The sequence below is a fragment of the Zootoca vivipara genome, chromosome 13, assembly GCF_963506605.1.
Source record: "Zootoca vivipara chromosome 13, rZooViv1.1, whole genome shotgun sequence".
NCBI lineage: Eukaryota > Metazoa > Chordata > Lepidosauria > Squamata > Lacertidae > Zootoca > Zootoca vivipara.
This window is the reverse complement of record NC_083288.1, coordinates 29,395,361-29,417,537: the sequence shown is the minus strand read 5'-3', so window position 1 is coordinate 29,417,537 and position 22,177 is coordinate 29,395,361. Positions and strand designations below refer to the sequence as shown.

Here is a 22,177-nt window from a genome sequence, read left to right as displayed (position 1 = left end):
ATGTCTACATAAGATACAATCAAGATAGTTCTCTGCAACAGTGTTGCAGCAGCAATTATGGCCCATAACTGAAGAAATAACAAGATCAACATATTCTCTGTCACTAAATCTGTGAAAATGGCAAGGAGCCTTTTAATATGATAAATAGTTAATATTATGAAATCCTCTATTTCAAAGGTGAAAAAAGAAATTTCCTAAGTTCAACCTCAGATATACATTAAGTGTTTCTATGTTTTCCAAAAATCTGGAAGTGATGAATCATGTAATGAGATGTTTCAGTTTTCTGGGTATTTTCCAGACTGCCAGTTGGATGTCCTTGTTCCTGAGGCTATAAATAATGGGATTAAGAACCGGTGGTAAAACTGTATATAATACAGCAGAAACCAAGTCCACGGTGGGGGAAGAAAGTGCTTTTGGTCTCATGTATGAAAACACAGCTGTGATGATGAATAAAGAAAAGACAGTCAGGTGAGGAGTGCAGGTAGAAAAAGCTTTATATCTGCCTTGGACTGATGGGATCCTCAGCACAGCAGAAAATATGTAGCCATAAGACGCAAAGATAAATGCAAAACAAAAAGAGTCAATAAAAAACCCAATGACAAAAATCAGAACTTGATTCATGTTTGTATCACTGCAAGAAATCTTTTGCAATTGAGGAATGTCACAAAAATATTGTCCAATGATATTGGTCCCACAAAAATTTAGCACGAATGTAAAACTGGTTTCCAATACTGCATGAATCAGGTTGCTTATCCAGGAAGCAGCTACCATTTGCATGCAGGCATTCCAATTCATGATTAAGGTATATTGTAGTGGACGACAGATGGCTACAAAACGGTCATAAGCCATAACAGTGAGCAAAGCAAGCTCACCACCAACAAATGTCACCACTAAGAAGACCTGTGTGACACATCCGGCAAAAGAAATCATGTTGTTGTTTGTCAATGAAATGGCAATGGATTTGGGCACAGTAGTGGAGATGGAGCAGACATCAAACAATGACAGGTTAATCAAAAAGAAGTACATTGGGCTGTGAAGGTGGTGGTCTAGGGCCACAGCTGTGATGATGAGAGAATTTCCTACTAAGGCTGTTAAGTAAATGAAGAGAAATATTGCAGAATGCAAAATCTGCAAATCACGGGCTTCAGAAAACCCCATGAGAAGGAACTCTGTTGGAGTAGATTGGTTAGCCATTTCTCTCATTTCCATCGTTCTGCAGATAGAATTTAAATAGTTTTGAGTTAGTGTAGCTTATAAATTTTTGAACATTCTATTTTTTTAAAAAGATCATCTTAGATATTGCGCTAGTTCACAACTACACAACTATCCAAATCAAGAACCAAGTATGCACACTATCAATTTTTGATGTGTGCTTTCATCCTGGTATGATATAAAGCGGGCACCCCCAAACTTCAGCCCTCCAGATGTTTTGGACTACAATTCCCATCATCCCTGACCACTGGTCCTGTTAGCTAGGGATCATGGGAGTTGTAGGCCAAAACATCTGGAGGGCCGAAGTTTGGGGGTGCCTGATATATTATGTAAATGGTAAAGTTATTACAGAAATCTCTGATTGAGCCATCACATGTACATGAATCATTTTAAGAAACATGTAACATTTGGATGCCTGTTGTCTTTGTCCATCGAGTTTTCTTGACAGGGATACTGGAGTGGCTTGCCGGTTCCTTCTCCAGGTGGATCACATTTGGTCAAAACATAACTTCTCTGAATTACTTAAGCCCCTTCGCCACGAGGCCTTACAAATAGCGGGGGAGAGGAGGCAAGCAAAATGCGAGGGAGATAGTGAAAGATACAGGAAACTGAATTGCAGATTTTGAAAAAATAGCAAGGAGAGACAAGAGGGTCTTCTTAAATGAGCAATGCAAAGAAATAGAGGAAAACAATAGAATGGGGGAAAACCTGAGATATGTTCAAGAAAAATAAGATAGAGATATGAAAGGAACATTTTGTACAAAGATTACCATAATAAAGGACAAAAGTGATAAGGACCTAACAGAAGCAGAAGACATCAAGAAGATGATGCTGTTAAGGTGCTACACTCAATATGCCAGCAGGTTTGGAAAATGCAGCAATGACCAGAGGATTGGAGAAGATCAGTCTACATCCCAATCCCAAAGAAGGGCAGTGCCAAAGAATGCTCCAACTACCGCACAATTGCGCTCATTTCACATGCTAGCAAGGTTATGCTTAAAATTCTACAAGGCAGGCTTAGGCAGTATGTGGACCGAGAACTCCCAGAAGTGCAAGCTGGATTTCGAAGGGGCAGAGGAAACAGAGACCAAATAGCAAACATGCGCTGGATTATGGAGAAAGCTAGAGAGTTCCAGAAAAACGTCTACTTCTGCTTCATTGACTATGCAAAATCCTTTGACTGTGTCGACCACAGCAAACTATGGCAAGTTCTTAAAGAAATGGGAGTGCCTGATCACCTCATCTGTCTCCTGAGAAATCTCTATGTGGGACAAGAAGCTACAGTTAGAACTGGATATGGAACAACTGACTGGTTCAAAATTGGGAAAGGAGTACGACAAGGTTGTATATTGTCTCCCTGCTTAATTAACTTATATGCAGAATTCATCATGCGAAAGGCTGGATTAGATGAATCCCAAACCGGAATTAAGATTGCCGGAAGAAATATCAACAACCTCAGATATGCAGATGACACAACCTTGACAGCAGAAAGTGAGGAGGAATTAAAGAACCTTTTAATGAGGGTGAAAGAGGAGAGCGCAAAATATGGTGTGAAGCTCAACATCAAAAAAACCAAGATCATGGCCACTGGTCCCATCACCTCCTGGCAAATAGAAGGGGAGGAAATGGAGGCAGTGAGAGATTTTACTTTCCTGGGCTCCTTGATCACTGCAGATGGTGACAGCAGTCACGAAATTAAAAGACACCTGCTTCTTGGGAGAAAAGCAATGACAAACCTAGACAATATCTTAAAAAGCAGAGACATCACCTTGCCAACAAAGGTCCGTATAGTTAAAGCTATGGTTTTCCCAGCAGTGATGTATGGAAGTGAGAGCTGGACCATAAAGAAGGCTGATTGCCGAAGAATTAATGCTTTTGAATTTTGGTGCTGGAGGAGACTCTTCAGAGTCGCATGGACTGCAAGAAGATCAAACCTATCCATTCTTAAGGAAATCAGCCCCGAGTGCTCACTGGAAGGACAGATCCTGAAGCTGAGGCTCCAATACTTTGGCCACCTCATGAGAAGAGAAGAATCCTTGGAAAAGACCCTGATGTTGGGAAAGATGGAGGGCACTAGGAGAAGGGGATGGCAGAGGACGAGATGGTTGGACAGTGTTCTCGAAGCTACGAACATGAGTTTGACCAAACTGCGGGAGGCAGTGCAAGACAGGAGTGCCTGGCGTGCTATGGTCCATGGGGTCACGAAGAGTCGGACACGCCTAAACGACAACAAAACATTTGGATGAGAGGGAGAGACCACACTGAATTAACTAAAGAGGGTAAAGGAACCACCATTCTAGAAAGTCGATCTGAAATTTCATATCTAATAAGCAGATGAAGACTGCACACTGAATCATTAAAATCATTTCAGATGATCAAGAATAATTATACTCACCCCTCTTTCTCTCAGAAGATTAGACTGCCAATGTGCTTGACGGGGATATTTATTTGAAGGCACATGGGTTGCCAGGCGGAGGTGAAGGAGGTGATGTCATTCTCCTTTCTGGTGCTATTTCAGGGTCTCTCTTGGGAGAACATACCAGTCCCATGATGCTGTGCAAAACAAATGTTGTCCATTTCCCTACTAGTTCTTTTAATATGCATAAAAATATAAGAGCCTGCTTGATCAATCCAGAAAGTGAAAGGCACAAAGGGAGCTGAGGAGGAGAAAGACTCAAGGTAGCCAGCCCAGTTCTGCCCCAGTTGCTCCTCAATATATGTGAAAAGCAAGACGACCAGGAGAAGAGTAATATCACATGAGAGTATTTCCACCCAATCCTGGTATGCAAAGGTTGTCTCATTCATCCATTTCTGCCACTGAAATGTACACAATGTGTAAATGAAAAGAAGCAACAATGTTTCAAGGACAACAAAACTCCAAAATACACACACCAATATAATATCAGCAAATTGCATTCCCCATATTTACTTGTTCTCAGATATGCAAACAAAGATGCCATTGCAAAATCTCTTGAGAATCTTTGCTCCAGGGAAATTTGTGCTCTCCCCATGTTGTTGCCATTGGAATTAATTCATATTTGCTGAAGAATGCCCATTGAGGCACACTATTGTACAAAGAAGATGAAAAAGGTTCCAAACATTAATTGACTTCTAGTATGCAAGGATACTTTTTCATTTTGTTTTCTTGTAAAGCATACCTAAATTTCATATAACATCACAACTATTTTTATTGTCCTCTCCCCCCACCTCATCTGTTTGCAACACTGGCAAATTCTTTCTGATCATGAACTTCTACTTTGAGCTTCCATAAGTGTTTAGCTGAAGGAGCTTAGGTTCCCCTTCATATGAAGTATGCTTTTCCATCATGTGCATTAGAGCTTACGTACAAAGGTTGGGGAACTGGGTGCACCCAATGGCAGTAGCAGACATTATGGTAGTGTAGTGGCTCTCAATTGACCTAAACTCACTTGCATCACTGCTGCTTAGCAGGAGTTAAGAAGCCTGCACTTGAAAAGCGTTCTTTAGTTGTATTTGTCCTGGAAACTCTCACAGCCAAACTGATAATAATTTAAATTAAAAGATCAGGTGATTGACAGGTAACATGGCCTGCTCAAACTTAGACACCAGCCAGTAGCGGACAGCATAATGGGGTGCTGGCATACACCTGAGCTCTGCTCGCTCACACTGCTGTTTACGAAGGATAATCCAATTATGGCCAGTTCTGCTCGGAACTCAAAAGGAAGTTATCTTCAGGCTTCCATTTAATCCCAATTGTATGTCAAGACCCTGGCGCACACCCAAGGATGAATAAATACACACGGACACAGAATTTAAGTTTAAGGTTAATGGGCAAAAATGTAGGCCAAAACTTTATTGATTACAGCAAGGTGAGTGGTATTGGCTTAGTCATTGGCAATAACTATATCGGACTCCTGCCCACCTTGGAGGAAGTCTGGAAGGGTAAACAACCAAACAAAGGAGCTCCGTCGATGACAACCAACTGAAGCTCACCCAAATGTCAAGGACCAAATGGAGCAAGCAGCATGCAGACCTAGTGGTGGGACGAAAATATCCTTAAATAAGAGACATGGGGGAATGATCAACGGTCTTCAATGTCTGTATACTAATGCACAGAGCATGGGAAATAAACAAGATGAACTTGAGCTCTTGGTACAGCAAACTAAATATGACATAATAGGCATCACTGAAACCTGGTGGGATGAGTCTCATGACTGGAATGTAGTAATAGAGGGATACAATCTATTTAAGAGAAATAGACCAAACAGGAAAGGAGGAGGAGTAGCTTTATATGTTAGGGATATGTATACCTGTGAAGAGATCCAGGATTTAAAACTTCAAAGCCAAATTGAGAGTATCTGGGTCAAAATTAAGGGAGAGAAAAACAACAGTGATCTCATTGTGGGAGTTTACTATAGATCCCCAAGCCAAACTGAGGACACAGATGATGCCTTCCTGGAACAGATGGCCAAGCATTCCAAAGGAAGTGAGATAGTAGTAATGGGGGATTTCAACTATCCTGATATTTGTTGGATGTCAAACTCAGCCAAGAGCATAAGGTCGAACAGATTCCTCACTGGCCTTGCAGACAACTTCATTGTCCAGAAAGTGGGAGAAGCAACAAGAGGATCAGCCATTTTAGATCTGGTCCTAACCAATAGTGATGACTTGGTTAGTGGGGTAGAAGTGGCAGGATCATTAGGTGGGAGTGACCATGCTCTTCTGGAGTTTATTATCCAGCGGAAAGGAGCAACCAAGCATACTAAGGTCCAAATTCTAGACTTTAAGAAAGCCGACTTCAGAAAACTTAGGGAAACGCTGGGTGAAATCCCATGGACAGTAATACTAAAAGGGAAGGGAGTTCATGATGGTTGGGAGTTTGTTAAAAGGGAGATATTAAAAGCACAACTTCAGGCAATACCAATGAGACGGAAACATGGAAGGTGCCTAAAGAAGCCAGGCTGGCTATCTAAAGAACTTTTGACTGAGTTAAGATTTAAAAGGGATATGTACAAAAAATGGAAAAGGGGGGAAATCTCCAGAGAGGAATTCAAACATATAGCCAGCACGTGTAGAGACAAAGTCAGAAAAGCTAAAGCACAGAATGAACTCAGGCTCGCCAGAGAGGTTAAAAGCAACAAAAAGGGCTTTTATGGGTATGTCCGTAGCAAAAGGAAAAACAAGGAAACAGTGGGGTCACTCAGAGGAGAAGATGGTGAAATGCAAACAGGGGACAGAGAAAGGGCAGAACTCCTCAATGCCTTCTTTGCCTCTGTCTTCTCCAAGAAAGAAAACAACGCCCGACCTGAAGAATATGGAGCAGATGATTCAGCAGGGGAAACACAGCCCAGAATAAGTAAGGAGGTAGTACAAGAATACTTGGCTAGTTTAGATGTATTCAAGTCTCCAGGGCCAGATGAACTACATCCAAGAGTATTAAAAGAACTGGCAGAGGTGATTTCAGAACCACTGGCAATAATCTTTGAAAATTCCTGGAGAACAGGCGAAGTTCCAGCAGACTGGAGGAGGGCAAATGTTGTCCCTATTTTCAAAAAGGGGAAAAGAGAGGACCCAAACAATTACCGCCCAGTCAGCCTGACATCAATACCAGGAAAGATTCTAGAGCAGATCATTAAGCAAACAGTCTGTGAGCACCTAGAAAGAAACTCTGTGATCACTAAAAGTCAGCATGGGTTCCTGAAAAATAAGTCATGTCAGACTAATCTGATCTCATTTTTTGACAGAATTACAAGCCTGGTAGATGAAGGGAACGCTGTGGATGTAGCCTATCTTGATTTCAGCAAGGCCTTTGACAAGGTGCCCCATGATATTCTTGTAAAGAAGCTGGTAAAATGTGGGCTAGACAATGCTACCATTCAGTGGATTTGTAGCTGGATTACTGACCGAACCCAAAGGGTGCTCATCAATGGCTCCTCCTCATCCTGGAGAGTAGTGACTAGTGGGGTGCCACAGGGTTCTGTCTTGGGCCCAGTCTTGTTCAACATCTTTATCAATGACTTGGATGATGGGCTTGAGGGAATCCTGAGCAAGTTTGCAGATGACACCAAGTTGGGAGGGGTGGCTAACACCCCAGAGGACAGGATCACACTTCAGAATGACCTTAACAGATTAGACAACTGGGCCAAAGCAAACAAGATGAATTTTAACAAGGAGAAATGTAAAGTACTACATTTGGGCAAAAAAAATGAAAGGCACAAATACAGGATGGGAGACACCTGGCTTGAGAGCAGTACATGTGAAAAGGATCTAGGAGTTTTGGTTGACCACAAACTTGACATGAGTCAGCAGTGTGATGCAGCAGCTAAAAAAGCCAATGCAATTCTGGGCTGCATCAATAGGAGTATAGCATCTAGATCAAGGGAAGTAATAGTACCACTGTATTCTGCTCTGGTCAGACCTCACCTGGAGTATTGTGTCCAGTTCTGGGCACCACAGTTCAAGAAGGATACTGATAAGCTGGAACGTGTCCAGAAGAGGGCAACCAAAATGGTCAAAGGCCTGGAAACGATGCCTTATGAGGAACGGCTTAGGGAGCTGGGTATGTTTAGCCTGGAGAAGAGAAGGTTAAGGGGTGATATGATAACCATGTTCAAATATATAAAAGGATGTCATATAAAGGAGGGAGAAAGGTTGTTTTCTGCTGCTCCAGAGAAGCGGACACGGAGCAACGGATTCAAACTACAAGAAAGAAGATTCCACCTAAACATTAGGAAGAACTTCCTGACAGTAAGAGCTGTTCGGCAGTGGAATTTGCTGCCAAGGAGTGTGGTGGAGTCTCCTTCTTTGGAGGTCTTTAAGCAGAAGCTTGACAGCCATCTGTCAGGAATGCTTTGATGGTGTTTCCTGCTTGGCAGGGGGTTGGACTGGATGGCCCTTGTGGTCTCTTCCAACTCTATGATTCTATGATTCTATGATTCTATAAGGGTTCCTGCTGGGTCATGGCAGCAAGCAGACTTTGGATGAGATCCAGACCTGCAGATTCCTCTAACGGAATACCTTTGTACCTGGAGGGGAAGCTGAGGTCTCTTCCACGACATCACAATAAGCCCATGCCCAACCACCACACGAGCCCCATGCTCGCTGCCAATACCCTCACACTTCCAATCATAGCTGCCAAGTATCCCGTATCCACCAGGAAAACCCCTTTTTTCTTACCCTTTCCCGGCGGTCTCCCGTTTGGCAGAAAATCCCGGGATTGTCCCTTTAATTTGCTTCTTCCCGGCGGCCATTTTTCTGGTGCCGCTTTGCCCTTCTATGGGCATCAGAAAATGGCGGCGCCGGCGTCGGAAGTCGCTTTTACGTGTTTCCGGTCATGCGCGGAAGCGACTTCCGGCGCTGGCGCCACCATTTTCTGGTGCCCATAGAAGGGCGAAGCGCCACCGGAAGTTGCGTCACGCGCTGCCGATACCGGATCTTTACGATCCGAACTTGGCAGCTATGCTTCCAATCTTCCAATCTTTCAAACCTCTAACGATCTTGTCCATCCACACATCATTTCCGCCATCGGAAAGATGCAAACCATCAGCCCGAAACAGGGCTCCATCACTGAAGGGAATACCAGGGTGGTGTTTTACTCTGCCACCCAGTGCCAACACCTTGTTTGACACTTCAGGGTCAACATGCTTCCTGGTTCTGTTGGCAGCAGCTGGGCATGAACTATTGCGCCACATCTGATGCACCAGGAACTGCGACCAAAACACACACCGGGCCAATTCATGATGCTGTGACCCACAAACCACATGTGCAACTCCGGCAGCACTGAAACAAAGGAAAAGACAAAACATGTTAGGAGGTGGATTACATGCTACCGGTACTTGCTTTTCCGAATGTTTTCTTAATAGGTATTAGACCTCACCGGCCCAAGTTTTTTTTCCTGTCCACTGAAAGGCCCCAATGAACTGCTGTCGTAGCGATGCCAATCCTGAAAGAATCCTGGGCAGTAAATTCCAGTGCTGGCAAGCCACAGGCCGTGATAGCCTTCCACACAACCCTGGTGAATAGATGCCTTGCTAAAGGGTTTCCGTCCTCATGAATCAAGAACGGGTGAACTCCAGGAGGCCTGATCTGTAAATACCTCCGGCTGTCTTTTACAGGGCAGGGACCTCCATACGCCGTTGCAGACAAATTAAGCAGGGCCCCCTTATCCCCTTTGGTCTGAGTTTTACCAACTAATCCGGACCACCAATTCTGCCTCTCCCAAATATATGTCCTCTAAGTGCAGACCCCTAGGAACTCCTCCACGGACCTCCTCAAAAACAACCTCACCCACTCTGAGCTCCAAAAATTGCCATAGAATAAGCGGCAGAGAACAACCATGCCTCTTACTGGGACCAGCAAACAGATCTTAGTTTTTTGTAAATTTTACATAAAAGGTCAAAGGTAGCAGGCCTGTGGCTAACACCAGAAGATGGTTGAAGTCTATGCCAGCCCTCCAGAGCCTTCCGGAGCACAAAAGCTGCACACAGATCATGGGCAAACAGGGATTGAGCCTAAGTGAGCGCGCCGGCCCTGGACAGAGAATCCTGGTGAATCCCCAGAAACGCAAAACCACCTTTTATATGCCCCCGCAATCACACCACCGATCTCTGATTGGCCAATAGGCCATAGTGTGATCATGGGAGCATCACGTGGGCTGGGCTCAGTCTCCCACCCCTCAAGGATAGTGTGTGTGGGGGGGTGCCTTGGGCCCACATGCAAGGCGGACCCTCAGTTAGGAGGATCCCATTATCCCATTTATCTAGCAATAAGCGTAAATGAATTCACTTGAGCTTATTTTGCGCAAACATTATTTGGATTGCAGGAAAAGGGCAAACAGATCAGATTAATTTTATTTGTATCAACTCATCAGATTACCACACATCATTTTATCCGAAAATATTCCAAAACATTTATTGGCATTGACAAATGTATTTTCAAAACAACAACAACAAAAAACAACAACACAAAAACACAAAAAAGACACAACCCCTTCTTCTTGACTTCCCACCCCTCCTTTTCATGATTTTTTTAATTAACTTTTTTTTTACAATACATATGTCTTTATTCTCTGAACTTCACTATCATTAGATCTTTCAGTAATCCAATCCTGTCTGCAACTTCATGTATGGGTGATACTTTGAAAGATAATCTATGATTGGCCTCAATTCCTCCTTATGCACTTCCTCATTATGTCCTCTTAGTCTGGTGGTAAATTTTTGCCATTTCATCATAGTCTATTAGTTTCATAAGCCAATTCTCCTTCCTTGGTAATCCTTCTTTTTTCCACTTCTGTGCATATAAAGTTGTAGCTCCTGTTGTTGCATATAAAAATAAATTGGTCAGTTTTGGGGGGGACTTCCATTCCTGTTATCCTAGGAAAAATGCTTCGGTTGATGTTGTTGTTGTGGTTTTTTTTTTAAGGCATTAACAGTTTGAACATCCTTTTCAAATCATTATATATCATTTCCCAAAAACCCTTTGGCTTTTTCCCAGGACCACCACCATGTGATAAGATGACCCTTCCTCCTGTTGGTATTTCCGGCACATATTTGGAGCATTTTAATACATTTTTGCTAACTTATTACAGTTCTAAGCACCATCTATACATTATTTTCATATAACATGAACTAAATTTCAGATATACTTTCCAAAGTCTCTCCCATGTGGTCATTGCTTACCAGGTTTTGATTTTATACCACAGCAAGAAAACATGTCTATAAACTCCCCATTGAGGATGCGCTCACATATCTTTGTGTGCAAGCGGATCCCAGGGGGCTGACGCATATGTTTAAAATTAGACACTAATGTGCCTCCCTGGAGTCTAAGCCCTCCTCACCGCAAGGGGCTATGACACCATTGTCACGCCTGTGCCTCTTTTTTCTACTTTTCCAGACCCATTTTGGGAGACCAGGCAATTTAGCCATTGTGATCCAGTACCCTTGATCTGGTCCTCACACTCCATGTTCAAGTAGTCAGACCTACGTGAGGAATCCGATGAGTCCTGTCTAGACTTACGTCCTCTTCTCTTGGTTCTGTGGGGTCTTTCTCTCTTGCTCTGAGGCCTATGCAGTTCAGGGCTCAAAGAATTGTCAGATAGGTTAGAGGTGGAAGGAGACCTACAACTGCGCCGAGCCATCCGTGAACGGCAGTAGGGAGACCATGATCTCACTGTGCGTTTCTCGACCCACTCTTGACTCTTTCTCAGGCGGGCAATAGTTCTTTCCCTACTGTCCCTAGAGACTGAGCAGGTAGAATATTCACTTGAATCAGAGTTATGTTTGAAGCCATGTGGAGGCCTGCTGTGATGCCATGCACCACTCTGGGGAAGAAATGCAGCAGGAGTATATAGCCACTTGGTGAAGCCCAGAAAAGGCCCATTGGCTTGTTTTGGAATTAATAGTACATTAATTAAACATTCACCATCTAACTAATTAACGATGCTCTTTAAATAATTTATTAATGAGCCATATACCCATAGCCACATTGGTTCAACTCAGTACTAAACCAATAGGCACAAATGACTTTTTAAATACAGTGCCATAATCAACTCATCCGATGTCAGCCCACCTTCCTCCTCGAGTGGGACCTTTCCCTCCCCACCCTTGCAGCACTTTTTCTTTTTTGCTCGATTCTAAGGTACCCACATTCCGCGTGGAGGGTGCCTCTGACCATACGCAAAGTGCCTTCTCCGCAGAGTGCCTTCTCTTTAACACACTATTGCCCGCCTGAGAAAGGCATGTGTGTTAAAACCAAAACCACACCCTACATTCAAAACACCTACTCCAAAATTAGAAAATCCAGATAACCAAAAAACCACCACAAAACACACAGCAACGCCCAAGTCATACAATACCCACCAAAATAAATGACAACCCAAAAAATGAAATTAAACAATAATAACTTCTGCTTATATAAAAAATGTTCATGATGCACGCGCAGGGTCCAATGTATGGAGATACAGGAAGGAGGGGACAACACTCCCCAGGGACAACAGAGGGCTCAGACAAAAGAGCATGCTGGGAAATAGAACCCAGAAGCTGACAGTTCCTTCTCCAAGGGTGGGGGCCAAGGAATGGAGATACATGGGGGAAGGGCCAACACTCCCCAGGGACAACAGATTGGATGCTAGGCTTGGGCAGGCCGAGACCCCTGGCATCCTACCTGGGAAGGCGGTGCCAGCCCCGAACTACCAGGGAGTCGCCCTCTGGGATCTGGGGGCCCCATTGATGTGTGGAGCAGTCATTCCTAGAATAGCCCGGCTAGCTTCCTGTTATGGGAATTGGCCATTAAGGTAACAAAAAAGGAGAGGCTCTCTGCCAGGTAGCAAATGGGTGGGGCCCCTCCTTCAACTTCCTGATAGTTAGAAATACAATGGCAAGAGTTGAGGGTGGGATAATGGGAGCTGGAAACTGGATGAAGCAGGCTGGGAAGCTGGAAAAGAGAAAGATGCTTGATTTCTGTTTATATTCAAAGCTGCAGCTATGAGAGAAGCAAGACCCTCTTGGGGTGATAATGCTGAGAACCCTGCAATGTAGACTCAGGTTGTATATATGTTTAAATAAACCATATAGCCTATAGACCACACAGTCTCTACTACACCTCATTCCAAGGGAAAAACAAACCCTGGAACCTTTGAGATCTTGCACGGCTCAGAGATTTGGGTTGGCATGAAGCAATACATTAAACAGCCACATGTTATTTCAAAGGTACAGAGATATGCGTTTTGGATAGCATTATAAGAACCTGAATTAAAAAAAACCAACAAAGGAAACACAGTCAGTGCACAGTAAATGGGAGTCTCAACACATTTAAAGGATTTAAAGGCCTAGTGGCCAATCATCTGATTTTCACTAGTTTTTGCACTATTTTGCTTCTGAAAAGGAATTCAAGATGCAAACTAAAATTGAATATCTACTTTCCCACTCTTCAAAAACAGCTTAGCTGATTTTATGAATTGTATTAGCTCTTGTTTTTGTATTTGTGGAGAGGCATCGTGTTTTCTACTACCTGTAACTTAAGTGTTTTCCACCCTATTGGCAAATTCAGGAGTATTCTCTCTCAGGGCAGCATAGATGCCAAATTATAGATAGATTGCATAAAAATGGAGGTGAAAAAAGGGATAACTTGGCAGCTATGCCAAATATGAAACTTACTGAAAAATCTCTACATTTGGTTGAGTATTATTACTTTACCTTTAAATGAGTGAGTGTGCAGTCCTTTCATTTTTATTCGTTTGAAATAAATGAACATAATCAGTGATAGGTCAAGTCCATCCTCTTTTGTGCTGATCTTTTTTTCCTTTTTTAAAGGAACAAAATCTCTGCATTTAAATTGCAACCATTTTGTACACTTTCCGTACACACTGCTCTGGTAAAATACACATTTTTCAGTTCTTTGTCATGACTCCCCCCCCCCATATTTGTTTTGTACATAAAAATGTGAGCACTTCTTGCATTTGGGAACTTCGTTTCCAAAGCCACGGGAGGTACATAATATGAGCAAGAGCTTCATTCTAACCTATCTATCTATATATTTTAAGATGAATTTTTAGTCCACACTATAGCATGTTCCGGGACGCAGGGGGCGCTGTGAGTTAAACCACTGTGCCTAGGGCTTCCCCATCAGAAGGTCGTGGTTCGAATCCTTGTGACTGGGTGAGCTCCTGTTGCTTGGTCCCAGCTCCTGCCAACCTAGCAGTTTGAAAGCACATCAAAGTGCAAGCAGATAAATAACTCCGGTGGGAAGGTTAACGACCTTCCAGGTCATGCTGGCTACATGACCTGGAAGCTGTACGCCGGCTCCGTCGGCCAATAACGCGAGATGAGTGCCCCAACCCCAGAGTCGGTCATGACTGGACCTAATGGTCAGGGGTCCCTTTACATATGGGCATTTTAACAAAGTGTAAGCTGTAAAACAGGACAAAGGCCAGAATTAAGGGACATCACACAAAAGTGGGCGCTAGAAACCTGTGTAATAACCTGGAATAAGTGTGAGACACAGCTTACGCAAACATAATTGAAGACCTTTTACCTTTTTCGGTATTTACAGCACTGCCTCTTGGATGTTCTTGTTTCTGAAGCTATAGATAATTATGGGATTCAGTAATGGTGGCAAAACAGTATACAGTACAGAAGGGAGCAATTCTGTAGAGGAAAACAGTTTAGAAAATAGTCAGGTGGGGATACAGGTAGAGAATGCTTTATATCTACCTTGAACAGATGGGATTCCCAGCACAGCAGAGAACATGTAGCCATAGGAAACAAAGATGGACCCCCCACAAAATGAATCTATTCAGGAATACTGCACCAAGAATCCTAGGTAAAATAACCCATCAAAATTTGCACCTAATCCTCAAGCCAACATAAAGCAACCAAAGTGAACTTGTGTGTGTGTGTTTGTGTATTATACGGACTCAAAACAGCTACTACTAATAAACACATTAAGTATTCCGATACTCATTGAACTGAAGTGATATAGCTCTTTTAAAAAAGAAATGCCAATAAAATTAACCATGCACACCGAAATGCATGACCTAGTAAGTATGGTGCTAGAATAACGCACCTCTAAAGCAGTGAAGGAGGAGGGGCCACAGTTATGTGAGAAACTCAGGACAGAGTATTGGATTCAAATGTGGTCCAGTGACCTCATCACTTGTGCAAAGACTTATTCTACCCTTCCTCCCACCTAACACCCCCACTCAAAAAGAAACCCAATTTAGCAAGCTGGGAGTAGCCAGGTTGAATGTGTCAATTACATTTTCTTTCCATTTCTTAGCATTCAATCCAGTTTCTCACGTTTCCACATCGTCATACTGTGTGTATGTGTGTGTGTGTCTGTGTGTGTGTGTAAGGTCCTAATGAAAACTCATCAGGCTTTTTGTGTGAAGTGTTCCTAATATAAACATTTTAAATGCAAATCTGCCCAATACACTTCTATTTGCAACACACAGTAACATAAAAAAAATGCATTTTAAGGTATTTTCACTGACATTTGCATTTTTATGCAATGCACAGGACTTGTGATGTGTATGAGACACCCTGCAAGAAATCATGCTAGGAGATTTCTAATTCTTTTCGGTATTTTCAACACAGCCTCTTGGATGTCTTTGTTCCGCAAGCTATAAATAATGGGATTCAGTAGTGGTGGCAAAACATTATACAATACAGCAGAGAGCAAATCCATCATTGTAGAAGAAAGCTCTTTAGGTCTCATGTATGAAAACACAGCTGTGATGATGAATATAGAAAAGACAGTCAGGTGGGGGGTGCAGGTAGAGAAAGCTTTATATCTGCCTTGAACAGATGGGATTCTCAGCACAGCAGAGAAGATGTAGCCATAGGAAACAAAGATGAACCCTCCACAAAATGAATCTACTGTAATCCCGATGGCAAAAATCAAAATTAGGTTAAACTTTGTGTCAGTACAAGAAATCTTTAGCAGCTGAGGGATATCACAGAAATACTGCCCAATAATATTGGACCCACAGAAATGAAGCCTGAAAGTGATAATGGTATGTAATGACGAATGAATTAGGTTGCTTATCCAGGAAGTAGCTGCCATTTGGATGCAGGCATCCCAGTTCATGATTAGCTCATACTGCAGAGGATGGCAGATTGCAACGTAGCGATCATAAGCCATGATTGTGAGCAAGGCAAGCTCAGAACCTACAAAATTCACAACTAAGAAAACCTGTGCAACACAGCCAGCAAAAGAAATCCTTTTGTCATCTGACAAAGAAGCAGCTATGGATTTGGGGATTGTGGTTGAGATGTAGCAAATGTCTGATAATGATAGGTTGACCAGAAAGAAGTACATAGGAGTGTGCAGTTTGTGGTTCAGAGCAACAGCAATGATGATGAGGAAATTTCCCACTAAGGCTATTAAATAAATGGAAAGAAATATCACAGGGTAAAACAGTTCTCCTTCTCGGTCACTGGAAAACCCCATCAGAAGAAATTCTGTCAGTGTAGTCTGGTTGGCCATCTTAATTCTTTAATATTTCATCGAACAATTTCTTGAAGAGTAGCTCTGTTATTGCATTTTATCAGCACCAGCAGAAGTGTTTGTAACACCTAAAATTAGAAAGGAGTTAATGAAAGTCTGGTGGTTGAGGGAATATGTAGGCAATTGTATGTGGGGTTTGCCCCCTTTCTCAATATGAGGTAATGAGTGATGCCAGCAGTAGACATTCAACTGACATCATTCATTCTTCCCAGTACAGTACAAATAGAATTTTAGAGTTGGCAGGGAGCATGGGGAGCATCTCAGCAAAGACACATCTTGGTTTCATGTTGAATCAAGAATGAGAAAGCAGAATCAAATCCTAGATCCATAGATCATAAGGGCAACCTTGCTATTAGATGTAAATAGCAACAAACAGACAACATGGTGATGTTAGCAAAACAATGAAAAGGTAAACCACCATAAAGTGCAAATATTTAAAAATATATGCACCAACAACCTTCACCTAGACAAGGAGTTTCATAAATGTGTACAAAATCTCATGCTCAAAGTCTTAAAAGTCCAGTATAAAGTGCAATAATCAAGTCCGATAGTAAAGTGCTATGATGTTCTAAACGCATGGGAAGAGATAAGAATGCATGATACATCATAGTATTACATTATATCGTATTCAACCTTTTTTCAGTTTTTTTTGGAACTGAAATATGTGCCCTAGTCTGCACTGAGGATGAGCTAATAGGATTCTACTCACCTCTGTCTTTGTCTGGAAGATGAAAGTGTAAAAATGTTGAAGTGCGGTCTTTAGTAGATGATTTATAGTTTGTGACAAAGAAGGACCAATTGCGCCTCAGTGCTTTCTGTAGTGTTTCAGAGAGTCCCTCCTTGGAGAACATCACCATGAGGATTTGCAAATCCTGATTTACAAAACAAGTGATGCAATTGTCTATATTTCCTACCATTATTTCCCTTCTATCTTTAAACCCTGACCCTTAACTTCAGTCGTATGTAAGGGATTCTTAAGAGTGAAGTGTTGATGAATGGAAAACTGATTTCAAAACCTACATGGTTGTTATATCTTTTTTATTGTCCAAGATGTCAAGCTGCAACTCCAATTAAGTACTGAATCTGATTAACATAAATAAATTATTCTGACTATTCTGAGCCAGTACAGTGTAGCACTTAGAGTGTTGGACTAGGACTAGGGAACCCAGGTTCAAATCTCTGCTCAGCCATTAAGATAATTGGGTGACTTTTCATCAATTTTCTCAGGCTAAGCTATCTTACAGAGCTATCTGGAGGTTAGACTTGGGAAGGATGCCCTTCAGCTCTGTGGAGGAAAGGTGCAATACAACGACAATAAGTAAATATTGGGAGCACACCATCTGAAATAGGTCCATGATTATAAACTGGAGCAATAGTTTTGGTAAAAGAAACTTGGGAAGGATCCAAAGCAAAATTTTATGCTATGAAATAGGATATGGGTGTGTTAGGTGTTCACACCTTGGTTGGGGGTAAATTAGGAAAGGCTGAAGGACTCTAGCTGAAGTGTAGCTGGTTTGAGAAACAATACTGTTATGGGTTTCATCTTTATTCCTAGATCCATGGATCTGTAAAGTCCTCACTACTTTGCCAATTGCTTCCATGATCTTTTGATGTGAACTACCAATGCAGCAATTTTATTCGACATTAAGTGAGCAGAAATTTCACATATGATAGTTTTCTGAGAAGCGTGTTGAATAATTTCAGCCCCTTCTCTCCCTCCCATCACAGGTTATTTATGTTACCAATAAGCACCCACAAACAGCATAAGAGGTTTTCTGCTCTGGTCCAGTAAAACGCTTGCGCTGCACAGACCAGAAACAGTTCTCTTTGCAGAGCATTAAGCACAGCATCTGTATTCTTTTTGTGGTAAAAACCTTGTAGCTTGGCAGCAGAAACGACCCACTGAAGCCCAATTTTCTACAGACAGATTGATTGCATAACTGAAACACCTCCAGAGCTTTCAGACATGACTGCTCCACACCACACAGGCAAACAAAACAAACGCTCTATATATACTGAGCATCTTAACAACTTAACAACTTAAATCACATGACCTTGCTAATTTGCCAGCGTCTCAGGTTTAAAGCCCTAACACCCCCTCTCGCTGGCAAAAAATAAACAGTCCTACTACTAATAAACACATTAAGTATTCCGATACTCATTGAACTGAACTGATATAGCTCTTTTAAAAAAGAAATGCCAATAAAATTAACCATGCACACCGAAATGCATGACCTAGTAAGTATGGTGCTAGAATAACGCACCTCTAAAGCAGTGAAGGAGGAGGGGCCACAGTTATGTGAGAAACTCAGGACAGAGTATTGGATTCAAATGTGGTCCAGAGACCTCATCACTTGTGCAAAGACTTATTCTACCCTGCCTCCCACCTAACACCCCCACTCAAAAAGAAACCCAATTTAGCAAGCTGGGAGTAGCCAGGTTGAATGTGTCAATTTCAATTTCTTTCCATTTCTTAGCATACAATCCAGTTCCTCACGTTTCCACATCGTCATACTGTGTGTGTGTGTGTGTGTGTGTGTGTGTGTGTGTGTGTGTGTCTGTGTGTGTGTGTAAGGTCAATGAAAACTCATCAGGCTTTTTGTGTGAAGTGTTCCTAATATAAACATTTTAAATGCAAATCTGCCCAATACACTTCTATTTGCAACACACAGTAACATAAAAAAAATGCATTTTAAGGTATTTTCACTGACATTTGCATTTTTATGCAATGCACAGGACTTGTGATGTGTATGAGACACCCTGCAAGAAATCATGCTAGGAGATTTCTAATTCTTTTCGGTATTTTCAACACAGCCTCTTGGATGTCTTTGTTCCGCAAGCTATAAATAATGGGATCTTAACAACTTAACAACTTAAATCACATGACCTTGCTAATTTGCCAGCGTCTCAGGTTTAAAGCCCTAACACCCCCTCTCGCTGGCAAAAAATAAACAGTCCTACAAAGTTATTTCAGACCCATTTCTTCACAAAATTCTTCATGATGCTGAAACCCAAGCGGTTTTGTAAATCCATCAGCTAAATTTTCATGACTGGGACAGTAACTTAATTTAACAATTCCAGCTCTCACTATTTTTAAAAAGCAAATCACACACCACCTAGCATCAATGAAAAATCATTTGGCTTTGGTGAGAGCTCAGAATTTTTGATAAGAATCTCAGAATTTTGAAACACAACTTTATTATCTCTTATCTATAAATACTACCTATTTTTTCACAGAATAACCATGTCTTCATTAATCCCAACGGTGTATTAAACCTTTTTTCAGTCTTTTCAGAACTGAAATATGTGCCCTAGTCTGCACAGAGGATGAGCTAATAGGATTCTACTTACCTCTCTCTTTGTGACAAAGTAAAGTGCTATGATGTTCTAAACACATGGGAAGATATAAGAATGCATGATACATCATAGCACTTTACTATTGTATTAAACCTTTTATTCAGTTTTTTCGGAACTGAAATATGTGCCCTAGTCTGCACTGAGGATGAGCTAATAGGATTCTACTCACCTCTGTCTTTGTCTGGAAGACGAAAGTGTCAAAATGTTGGAGTGCGGTCTTTAGTAGATGATTTATAGTTTGTGACAAAGAGGGATCAATTGAGCCTCCCTGCTTTCTGTAGGGATCAAAAGATCAAAATCCTTTGGTCTTCTCGGCTAGAGAGACGCATTTTGGTGCTACTTTCACACCCCCACTGCTATCGATAAATCAATGAAGTTTTTGGATCTGGCAGTGGCCAGAAAGGTATTAGCCTTGAATGGACAAACTCTGCGAGGCCCTGGTGGCGTGCATCGAGGAAGTTCTTGGAGCAAATTTGCATAAAAGAAAAAGGGGGGCAGATCACGTCATCGTCTGCCCAGAGTTTGGAAATTTGATCCCGTTAAAGGGATTCCGGGGGGGTAGCTTTGTCCTGAGCCTGCGGAGGTCTGGGCCTTATGGCACCCCCCAACGGTGGCCATAGGAGGTGTCTCAGTAGATGTACATCATTGGGCTCCTTTCTGGTGGTTAATTTCTCCCAGACTGTAACACACGGGTTACAGTTGGATATAGCCTGTTAGGTTCCAATGCCTAAGCCAATACCGCTCAACAACCAAAACCAATAAAGTTGTGGCCTTTTCGCCCTCTTAAAATTCATTTCACAGTGTCTTATTTTCCTTTGGAGCAAGGGACATCGCCACACAATCACAATTACTAAGAACAGCTATACACCACTTTTCACAGGAACTCAAAAAGTCAAAAAAGTGGATTATAGTGTTACTGTTTTCAAACCAAGTCTCTGAAGTAGCTGAGGCTGTAAGACAGCTATGCAAAGACTGTCCTGTCAGATTCATCACTGAGTAAATTTTTAAATGAATATCGCCTCACTGAAAGCCAGAAGCTCCACCACGCCACATGTGTTAGAGATTTTGAACAGTAACAAAGATTACATGTTCCCCAGGACAATGATCTCACATCTAGAATATTCAGCTGAACCATTGTTCCAGTGTTGATGTGTGTACACCTTCTCATCAACCTCCCCACCTTTATCAACTTCCATTATTCAATACTACACAGTGCATAGGCCCCTTTTCCTGATTCAGAAATCTGAGCTTAATTAAAGGGGAAGTCTTTCTCCTGGCAAGGTGTTTCAGGGCCTCCTTGACTTTCTTGTTTCTCAGACTATAAATGAAAGGGTTCAGCAATGGAGTTATGACTGTGTTCAGTATGCTGACTACCTTGTTCAGGTCCAAAGAGTGATTTTTTGTGCCTTCCGGAGCACAAAAGCCGCACACAGATCATGGGCAAACAGGGATTTGCTGAAAAAAGAAATGGCAGCAGAGTGGATTTTAAGAGTCTTAAAATATATAATCAGCCCAGGCTTTCTTGTAAGATCTAAATGCGCTTCCAAGGCTCCATAGGTCATAGCTGCCAAGTTATCCCTTTTTTAAAGGATTTTCCCTTATGCTGAATAGGCTTCCTCACAAGAAAAGGGAAAACTTGGCAGCTATGCCATAGGTACACTGGAAAAGGCTCCAGCAACTGCTGTGCATCCGGTGCCAAAGATCTAAAGTGGTCCATCTGAAAGCGAGACAGAGAATCCAGGTGAATCCCCAGAAACGCACCACCACCTTTTATATGCCCCCACAATCACACCACTGATCTCTGATTGGCCAATAGGCCATGGTGTGATCATGGGAGCATCATGTGGGCTGGGCTCAGTCTCCCACCCCCTCAAGGATAGTGGGGGGGGGGTGCCTTGGGCCCACATGCAAGGCGGACGCTCAGTTAAGATGATCCCATTTATCTAGCAATAAGCGTAAATGAATTCAGTTGAGCTTATTTTGCGTGAACATTATTTAGATTGCAGGAAAAAAGTGAACAGATCAGATTAATTTTATTTGTATTAACTCATCAGATTACCACACAACATTTTATCCGAAAATATTCCAAAACATTTATTGGCATTGACAAATGTATTTTCAAAACAAAAACAAAAAAACAAAAAACAAAAACACACAACCCCTTCTTCTCAATTCCTCCTTATGCACTTCCTCATTATGTCCTCTTAGTCTAGTGGTTAATTTTTGCCATTTCATTGTGATCCAGTACCCTTGATCTGGTCCTCATACTCCTTTTTCGGTATTTACAGCACGGTCTCTTGGATGTTCTTGTTTCTGAAGCTATAGATAATTATGGGATTCAGTAATGGTGGCAAAACAGTATACAGTACAGAAGGGAGCAAATCTGTAGAGGAAAACACTTTAGTTTTTGTGTATGAAAACACAGCTCTGCTAATAAATAAAGAATATAGTCAGGTGGGGGTACAGGTAGAGAATGCTTTATATCTACCTTGAACAGATGGGATCCCCAGCACAGCAGAGAACATGTCGCCATAGGAAACAAAGATGGACCCTCCACAAAATGAATCTATTTAGGAATACTACACCAAGAATCCTAGGTAAAATAACCCATCAAAATTTGCACCTA

General features: G+C 42.0%; 2 protein-coding genes across 2 annotated transcripts; both read right to left on the bottom strand.

The window, feature by feature from the left end:
- Nucleotides 1-258: 258 nt before the first annotated feature.
- LOC132592920 (olfactory receptor 14A16-like) lies at nt 259-1,209 on the bottom strand. The gene has a single exon (XM_060281156.1). It carries the CDS (start codon nt 1,207-1,209, stop codon nt 259-261), a length of 951 nt encoding a protein of 316 aa, XP_060137139.1.
- Nucleotides 1,210-15,237: 14,028 nt separating this feature from the next.
- On the bottom strand, nt 15,238-16,173 carry LOC118078850 (olfactory receptor 14A16-like). The gene has a single exon (XM_060281155.1). The coding sequence runs from the start codon at nt 16,171-16,173 to the stop codon at nt 15,238-15,240; it is 936 nt and encodes a 311-aa protein (XP_060137138.1).
- Between the last annotated feature and the right edge of the window lie 6,004 nt (nt 16,174-22,177).